The 10,163-nt window shown below is 29.6% G+C and overlaps 1 protein-coding gene across 1 annotated transcript; it reads right to left on the reverse strand.

Annotated features, from left to right (window-relative positions):
• Positions 1-456: 456 nt before the first annotated feature.
• On the reverse strand, positions 457-10,126 carry NP15.6 (NADH dehydrogenase [ubiquinone] 1 beta subcomplex subunit NP15.6). The gene is made up of 3 exons (XM_016055204.4): positions 9,654-10,126; positions 9,013-9,146; positions 457-1,641 (listed from the first exon to the last, which is right to left on the reverse strand). The coding sequence occupies exons 1-3, from the start codon at positions 9,849-9,851 to the stop codon at positions 1,491-1,493; spliced, it is 483 nt and encodes a 160-aa protein (XP_015910690.3). The 5' UTR covers positions 9,852-10,126; the 3' UTR covers positions 457-1,490.
• Positions 10,127-10,163: the final 37 nt, after the last annotated feature.

Genomic DNA, 10,163 nt, shown 5'->3' on the forward strand with positions numbered 1-10,163 from the left:
AAACAAATTATAATTAACATTTAACAGACCAATGCAGCCATATAAGTGACTTCAAATATTTTCAAACCATTAAGGGTTAAAAAATTTGGTCTCCTCTACATCGTTGAAATTGAAAATAGCATTTTAAAGACCAATGCAAACTCATTGTTAATATTTGAACTACACTAAATACCCTTTGCATCACAACTGTTCAATTGCTTAATTTAACAATTGAAATTAATTCCCTGTAATTTAAATTTTATTTCTACTATTCTAAAATGCTTTCATTCTTACCATCATTGCACTGCAGTCAACCTAGTAGACAAACCACAATTATTATTTTGTTCTGATTATCCATACAGATAGTGAAAGAGATTAAAAACAATTTCTTCCATGGTGCTGCTTTTCTCACTATTATTACAATGAAATGCAAAAAAAAAAAAAAAAAAAAAAAATAGATAAAAAAAAAACACAATATTCCAATAAAATAGCTTTATTTCCTCATTTCTTCAACGTGTTAAGAAATGCATTTAAGGGATTAATATAAAAAAAAAAGAAAAAAATCAGTCAATTGAAAATACATAAAACTGAAATTTACAATTCGAAGTCAACGTATTTCAGGTTTCTAACAATGATAACATTTCAACTAGTATTTCATTGCCAACATTTATGGTGGTATTATTTTATTACCAAATTGTAGAGATAAAATTTAATGCATTTATAACTTAAATATTACAGTGACTAAGATAATCTTAATTATATAATTAAAAACATACTACCATAAATGGAAATCTAGCTCTCAGAACTAACTCTACAGAGTGTTTGGAAATTCATTGGCAAAAATCTAAGGGGTAATAGAAAGCTTTTCAACCAGCAACTTTCACCTTATAATGCATGGATGGAATGCATTGTATGGTGAATGCATTGTCCATTACTGTCTCATAAAGAACGAAACACCAAACAGTAAGAGGAGGTCCTAAATTAACTTGACGCTAAGTCACAGTTATAACTACTGTACTACCACTTTTTTTGCAGTTTCTGTCAATAAAATTAACTAAATAATTCCGATATCAATTTGGTGCCGCATTCTTACATGTGACAGTAACGAATATCTGCTAATGGTTTACCATTAGCTCTCCGCCAATACATTGTATGGTGAAAATTGCTTTTTAGACGTTTTCTATCATCCCTTTAATTTTTGCAAACGAGTTTTAAAACACCCTTCATATCTCTTTAAAGTATTTTTTAGAAAGGGAGGACAAATTCTTTTAAACTTGAATCCGATTAACTGAAAAGTCAAATTTTATAAGACTCAAAAATATTCAAATAATCAAAACTCTACAGACATACATATTTTGATACAATGCAGGAAACAATAAAAATGCTTGCCATTTTTTATAACACAGTTTGAAAACAAATTCCATGTAACTTTTTATTGATTCAAAACTAGATACTACATAACAAACGATCATATATTACAGAAATAAAAGATTCCTTCTCAATTATTTAATTTAAATTATAATTTCAGTATCACCCAATTCATCATCTGAAGGTAATTCAATTTTTTCAGTATCAACTAAATTTTTATCAATTAAAGGTAAGCCAAGCTTTTCTCTTCTATGGAGTTCTAAATAAGCTTCTCTTGCATACCAATCAGCATCCCTAAAAAAAAATTAGTTACTAGAAAAAAAATTTCAAAGAAGAAAAAGAGGAAATGCATATCAAATAAAAAACTAAAATAATGCATTAGGAAAATGATTAAGAATACTTTCTAGAGCTCCGCAAGTTTATCAACGATACATTTTTTTTAAATACTATTTTCCCTTGATTGTTACAGTCATCTCTTACAATTAAGATTATATAATTATAATTGCTAATAATTTGTGGTAGGCACTGTCATGCCATTAATAGGCACAATAAAAAATTCTTACCTTAATAATTTCTTTTACTTCAGAAATTTTTATTCAACTCTCTATCTTTATCCTAATAAATTTAACAGTTAATTTCAATGTAGTAGCTAAAAAACATGTGTCAAATTAACACATTCAGCATAAAAATCCATATTTGTTTTATGTTCGTCACCATTTTGTTACATCTTTTGGGCATTTATCTTTTGCTAAATTATTCGAATATACAGTGTTCCTTTATTTGGCTACATTGTCTTGATCTTCGATGAAGCTCAATTTCAATAAATCACCAATGGTGGATCTTTTTCTATATTAAAAGGAGATTGTTATTTACTAATATTTGATTAATAGTCAGGTGGGGGGAAAATATAAAAAATCTTTTAGAGAAGGCTTTATAACCAAATGATATTTTTTTAATAACGGCAGGCACTGAACTTTCCTTCTTCGCTTTAGAACAGGGTTTCTTAACCTGTGGTTCATGGACCCCTTAGGGGTCCATGGGTCATATTTTGGGGTCCACCGACTACTCCTAATTTTTAAAAAGTTTGGATCAATAATATTTAAATAACATTGATCTTTTTTTCTTTCTAAAAGGTGAAAATACATACATATTTGAAACTAGGTGATCGAAATACCCCAAATTCAGTACGGACTGTACACAGCCCTCTAATATCCTTGTCATATTTTTAACATCCTCCACTAACCGGCTTTCAGTTTGCATCATCAGGGGCAACCCCCTGATGACGTCAGCTGCACTATTTTTATTATCCCCTATCAAGCTACGTACATTTGACACCTTGTTACTAGATCTACTCACCACTCAGGTTACTAGATCTAGAATTTTTTACTAAGAAGAAAGCTCAGTTTTGAAAATCTGGAACATTAGACAAACTTGGATTTGGTATTCCACAAAAGCCTCTGGTTGCAATATTTTGCAATAATTCTTGTAATATCTTGCAAAATTTCTTGCAATATCTTGAAAAAGATCATCGATGAATTGAAAGTATCGCCATTTCCCTTTAGTATGCAACTGGATGAAACTACAGATATCTCGAATTATAGTCAACTTCTTGTTTTTGTTCGTTACGTGTCTCTTGATACTATCAAAGAAGAATTCTTATTTTGTGAGTCTGTTTTACAAACTTCAAAGGCAGTTGATGTTTTAGCAATGTTAAATGTTTTCTTTACCAAACAAGACTTCGGCTGGAAAGAAAAACTTCGTTCACTTCGTACAGATGGAGCACATGTGATGCTTGGCAATAAATCTGGTTTTGCCCTGTTGGTAAAAAAAAAGTTTCCTAATGTTCTTGTTACTCATCGGTTTTTGCATAAGCATGCGCTGACTACAAAAACTCTTCCAACCAGCTTAAAAGAAGCATTATCAAAAGTTATTAAAACTGTTAATTTTATTAGACGTATAGCTCTTAATCATCGTCTCTTTAGAACGGTGTGTCAAGAAATGGACGCAGAACATGAAGTACTTCTGCATCACACGGAATTGCGCTGGCTGTCACGAGGGCAGGTTTTGAAACAATTTTTCATGTTGAAGATCGAATTATCACTTGTTCTAGAAGAAAAAGATAACTCATTCTTCGAATATTTAAACAAAAAAGATTTTACCTATAAATTGACTTACCTGGCAGACAATTTTAACCACATGAACAATATAAGTCTTTTAATTCAATGACCCGATATCACCCTTATGGATGCAACTGAGAAATTACAAGCATTCTAATTGAAGATGCCACTTTGAAAAAAATAGAATTCAAAATGAGATACATGCAAACTTATAAATGTTGGACGAAGTGCTTTCTCAAAATGGATCTTGGCAAGATAATTTGTTACTGAATAACTTAAAAAATAAAATCTGTGAACACCTGGAAGTACTTAAAGTTTCATTGAAAAAATATTTTAATTTGGATGAGATAAAGATAAAAGATGAGTTGAGGATTCGTCATCCTTCTGTATCGATGATATGAACCTTGCTAAAGATGAGCTTATTGATCTTAGAACAAAGTCCGTGCTAAAAATGGATTTCGATTCAAAAACACTCGGAGAGTTCTGGTCTTTTGTGAAAGAAGTTTACCCATTGCTTGTAAAACGAGCTACTTCAGCTATAATTCCGTTAGCTACAGTGTATCTTAACGAAGCCGGACTTTCCACAGTTGTGACAATAAAAACAAAACATCGATATCGATTGAATGTTGAACATGTTATGCGCGTTGCTTTGTCGAAAACCATCCCTCTATCCAATTTATTAAGGAAAATCAGCAACAGCCGTCAGACTAAAAACCTTAATTTTCAATATTTTGTATACTATTGAAATCATAAAATTAAATGCTAAAATAAATTAAATACTAAAAATTGATGTTTTTTGCAATTTTTTTTCTCAGGGGGGAGGTCCGTGACTTCTTAAAAATTTTTAAAAGGGGTCCATTGTATCAAAAAGGTTAAGAAACACTGCTTTAGAAGATGCTGGAAATGTTGCTCATTTATCGTTACCCAGTGGGCACCTGTGAACTAAAGTCACGGAGGCGAGCAACATTACCCACGCCACAAATACCCGTTCATAGGGTGGGCCACATTCACACATTGGAAGACAACACAGAGAGAAAGAAACATCCATGTCCAGAGAGGGATTCGAACCCGTAGTCATTGGCTTCGCAGTCAGGCACGCTAACCACTCGGCCACCTGGCCGGCTTTTATATGCATTATAGATTAAATATAAAGCATTATCATACTATTCTATTAGTTTTTCTTTTACAGTAATGTATTTAAAATTATATGTTTTGAAACCCCCAATTTCCCCTGTCTTGTATATTGTTATCACAGCAAGCAAGGAAAGTCTAATATTTCTCCCATATTTGTTACATAAAACAGAATGCAAAAATCATTAGAAGTAGTTTAAAGCATTTTTATAGCTTAGAACAAGCATGTAATATGATGAGTTCTAAAATTAAAATGTTTCTTTGAATCTCATTATATGTCAAGAAAGAAGATAAAACTAAAAATCTTAATGTAAAAAGAAAAAATAAGTATTTTTCAATATAACCCCACTTTGCCCCATGAGCAACCCCCCCCCCCCCCCATCTGACCTCATTTAATCTAACAGGCACTTTCAATTCCTATATGTGTTTAATGCCATAATGTTATTTATATTTCTAACATTTTCATTTTTGAAAGGGAAAAAAATTAATATGTCTAGTCAGAAAAGCTGGTCAGAGTCATGGAAACAAGTAATTCTCCTTCAAATAAAATTTATAAAATGGCTCCTTGTTAATTTGGAGCGTATCTTAGGGTAAACAGGCATACTCATCAACAAACATCTCACATTATAAAAATAGTTCCTCATCAAAAACAACCACTACTTTAGATATACATCTTATTCCAATCAAATAAAAAAAAAAAGATCGAAATGGAAGCCTTAAACAGCAATATATTGAAACAAAATAGGTTTTACCCACTTTCTTCAACTGAGCGTATTTTTCTTTGGTCTCATAAATGATAAATAAAAAATACAAGCATCATTTTGCAAGAAAGGTTCTTTCCCTAGAGAGAATTTCTCTTATTTTTTTTTGTACCCTCCCACAGTGGGCCAGCATCCAAGGTTTCGTGGCCAAAATTAGTATTTCGATAAAATTTGTTTCAAAATTTGGGGGTTTTTATGTGCAGGTAAATTGAATTCATAGTTGAAATTTTGAAATACACTAAAAATACCACAAAAAAAAAAAAAATGGCGGCTGAAATATGGTGAGCAAAAATTTTAAAAAATATTATAATACGTTAAAATAATTAAATATGGCAATGAAAATTAAATAATTTTCGTTATTTTATATTAAAAATGAAAAACAAATTATATTTCCGAAGTAATATTACAAAATAATGCGAAAACATGAAAAAAAACATAATTTTTGTTTTTTGGTATATTTAGTCCACCTTTGCAATATGGGCAAAATGGGGCAGGTTTTTTCAAAAGAAGGAACATCAAAGAAGACATCAAAAAAAAGTTTAGCTAATTACCTCGTGTAACTTTTTGAAGATAAGTTTCGAAAGTGATTCAAACATTGTAAAATGTCAAATGATAAGATATAAACTATAAGTTTGTCAAGAGTAATCCAACAAATTGAAAAATTGTACTATAATTTCAGACTAAAATTACTCTGATAAAAATGTAACAGTAAGATGAAATTCCTATATATGTTTCGGAAATATAAATTTTAAAAGTTACACTCAAAAAAAAAAAAATGTAACATATTTTTCACTACATTCTACTCTCGTCGGTTCAAAAAGTAAATTATAATGTTTAGAATGATTATGAATACTTAATTTGGGCGATATTAAAAGTGTGGATTCGGCTCAGGTCGACGAGAGAAAGGGAATTTCTCCCTTTAGTCCATTGTGTTAGTCCTAGAGTAAAGCTACCCTGTTTCCATAGCACCAGACGGCCTCAGACTTTGTGGCGGGAGGAGTTCTTAGCTTAGACTAGGGGCGCGCAACCTGCGGCCCTTCGACTACTGAAGTGCGGCCCGCGAGAGCTTCGAAACACAATAAAAAAAATGTTAAAAAATGGCAATTTTTAATCGCACTTGTAAGTCATCACGTTTTGACACAATCAATTTTAACAGATTCCTTAGTAAATGTATGTTTAATGCGCTTTCTTTAAGTCGATTTTATCGTAAATATGATTTTTTTTTAAAAGCAGTTATTTTATATTAAAAATGAAAAACAAATTATATTCTTAGCTTAGACTAGGGGCGCGCAACCTGCGGCCCTTCGACTACTGAAGTGCGGCCCGCGAGAGCTTCGAAACACAATAAAAAAAATGTTAAAAAATGGCAATTTTTAATCGCACTTGTAAGTCATCACGTTTTGACACAATCAATTTTAACAGATTCCTTAGTAAATGTATGTTTAATGCGCTTTCTTTAAGTCGATTTTATCGTAAATATGATTTTTTTTTAAAAGCAGTTATTTCCGCTTTTCTACGTGATTTCGAAAATCCCGAATTTTTACTAAGACGCGAGCTTCAGATCGCCCATTTAAATAATCACTTTTTGGTGCACTTTATTTGTTACGATTTCATCTTAAATCTAAGTGATTTTTTATCTTTTTTTTGCAATTCTTTCTTTTTTTCAACAATTTTTTTCGGCAGTTATTGCTATGCGTTCCCACTTATCATAAAAAATTCCAATTACTCTATTACGACATGCAAACTTTAAATCATGCATTTGACACGCTTTATTCGTGCTGAGTTCAGCATAAATATAAGTAGTAATTTTTTCCCCCAATTATTTCTATACTTTTCCACATGATTTTGACGATCCTGTTATTTAACTATGATGTTATTACGACACATGATTGTTAATCGCGCAATTAAATCATCACTTTTTTATATGGTATTTCAGTGCAGTTTTATCGTAAATCCTAGTTATTTTTCCTTCATTTTTTTCCCACAACGAATATGATTTGGTCAAATGTGGTAATGAATCGTGATTTGGTCAAAAACCAAATATTTGGCAAAAAAAAAGAAAAAAAATCTACTGAACGCCGTACACTTGGGGCCAAATAGCAAAATCTTTTAGCAGCATAGCAACACTGAAACTAAAATTTCAATGCTCAGAATAATATTTCCTGGAAAAACGTATTCATAAATTAACTCTAAAAAATAAGGTCAATCAAGAACGTTTTTGAAAAGGTTGAAAAGCGAAACAGAGAACATAAAAATCAATCTTAATTTTTGAAAGAAAATTTTAAAGCTGAACATCTCAGTTTTCCAATTACCAGAAAAAGCCAAGAAAAAAGAATTAAGTCAACAGAAATGCTATTAAAAATTACTGCGTTATAATAAAAACGTCTAAAAAAAGTTTTTTTTATTTAAAGAAAATAAAAAGTTAGAAAAAACGTTCTTAATTTTTTAAATGAAAATCTTATGTTGAAAATCGCAATTCAAATTTTTCTCATTGTCATAATTTAAGAAGAAAAAAAATTGCTATAAAATAAATTTTATTAGTAACTTTATTTTTAAAAAAAATGATGAATCATAATAAAAATGCCTAAAAAAGAAAAACAGAAAAAAAACAAATTTTTCTTAGTTCCAGAAACAAAAAGTAAATACTGAAAATCACACTTTTCTATGTTACTGGTTATTTATATTACAGTATAGGGAAAGAGTGATAATAAATTAATTGTATGAGACGATCTGTTAAAATGCTGGGTTATAATAAAAACAGCAAAAAATGGGAAAAAATCCTTCTCAATTCTCAAAGTATCAAAAAAATGACAAAATTAACTTGTCTGATTATAACTTAAAAAAAAAAAAAGTAATATCTATAAAAATTCAAAAATAAAAAAAACTTAGAAAAATACATTTCTAAAAAATATTCTGCCGAATATTTGACTGATCATTCAACCAACTGAATTTTTCACAGAAGGTCCAAATACTTGTTACATTCCTAATTTAAATGCAATGTTATTGCAACTTGAGAAATTCATAAAATGGCGGAAAACGTGCTTAGACAAACTATACATTATCAAAATACATTAATAACACCTGCTTATGGCAAAAACTGTGCTGTTTGAGCATAAAGCAGTTTTTTAAAATTTTATTCAAATCTTATTTCTCCGACTATTTGAAAAATTTATAATCAAACTTTTAATCGTTTATAAAACTTCTTTTTGTTTCTCAAGATCATTAAAGTAGTAGAGAAAAAAATAATATTTAAAGCTAATGTTAAGATTTTTAAATTACTATCCAACTACCATAAAATTTAGATTTTTTTTTTTTCCTTTGACAATAAGGAATATTTAAGAACAGTCCAATATTTGTTTTTCTTCTGACAACTTCAATAAACTTGTCTTCTAGAAGTTCAGAAAAATTTGACATCGTAATAAAATTTTACATAAGCTTTTTCACATGAAAAAAAATCATTTATTATTATTAATGGAATATTATATTCCCTTGCTGAACTGGGGTTTGAAACTTATGAGTATTTCTAATTTTTAGTAGTATTTAATTAAATTTAGGAATAATTTCATAACTACCTACATAAAAAATTTCAAAACTACCTTTCTACATAATTTATGAACGTGCATAAATAGATTTTGAAAAGCACAAAAAATACTAACTTGGAATCAGGAGCGTATGCAAGTATGAAGGTTGCTCCACAAACTAGAATGGTCAACATTCCAAAATTTGTCAATTTGTGCAAATGACGATCATTTTCATAATTTATTTCATCATAACCATATGAAACCCAACTCTGAAAGGAAAAAATTATTATTAATAACAACTAAAATCTAATTGGAAAAAAACTTATACTTCAACAAACGACAAAATTAATGCATATTTTCCAAATTTGTTGCAAACCTACATAAGATTTGAAAATAATCCCGTATCGGTATCTGCTTGCTCTAACTACAGTTACCAAGACTACAAAAAGGTTTTAAGGATGCTTTTTTTTTCTTCAAATTTCTCGCGGGCTACTGATTGAAGGTACGGTAATCAACACAACTTAGCTATTATTTTAGCACAGGCAACAACACGGAAATCTTCTCCAAGATTTAAAAGAAGATAGAACTCTTCTGCCTAAAATATTTACAATTAAATATGTCTTCAAAACTACTTATGTATAGTATTGTCGAATAAAAATACAAATTTATAAAACATCTTTACATTAGTTTTATGATACATAATATAATATATTTAAATGTAAATTTATCAACTAGAATTTTGAAAAACGAAGAATATTAAAAGAAACAGAGAGAACCTTTGGATTTTTAGTTTCGGCGAATTCTTCGACTGTTTTTGGAGGAGCTGGAGGCTTTTTAGGAAACAAATCTTCAGGATATGCTAAAGTATCTTTGGACTTTTTGGAAGTAGATATTGATGCAACTTGATAACGTAAACATCTTCCTAAATTTCTTCTTAAAGTAGGATTTGCGTATTTCAATAACGAGACAGACATGTTTGTTTAGAAAAGTTTTGACCTCCACTTCAATTTGGTGAGGTGAGATGTTTAAAATATACTGATTGTTTATTTATTTATTTTATTCATTAAATTTTCAATCTAAATTAAGTGAATATTACTTAAATAAAATTAAAAAATATCTGAAAAACTATTAAATTGTTTAATTTTTTCTTAAATATTTTATTAAAAAAGCTAAAGATTCTCTAATTTCATTATACGAAAATTGTTTATTTTAAACTGCCGACACGGATCATCTCAATCGAGTAGAATGTGCGAATTTTGCACAAGCTACACTTACTTTATGAACGG

Source organism: Parasteatoda tepidariorum, chromosome 9 (genome assembly GCF_982258835.1).
Source record: "Parasteatoda tepidariorum strain Cologne lab strain chromosome 9, Ptep-v5.0, whole genome shotgun sequence".
Taxonomy (NCBI): Eukaryota; Metazoa; Arthropoda; class Arachnida; order Araneae; family Theridiidae; genus Parasteatoda; species Parasteatoda tepidariorum.

Coding starts and splice junctions, on each gene's coding strand:
- NP15.6 (XM_016055204.4), bottom strand. CDS start 9,851: ATGTCTGTCTCGTTATTGAAATACGCAAATCCTACTTTAAGAAGAAAT. Junction 9,147..9,653: donor CCGAAACTAAAAATCCAAAG/GTTCTCTCTGTT, acceptor TTTTCCTTTCAG/AGTTGGGTTTCATATGGTTA. Junction 1,642..9,012: donor GCATACGCTCCTGATTCCAA/GTTAGTATTTTT, acceptor ATTTTTTTTTAG/GGATGCTGATTGGTATGCAA.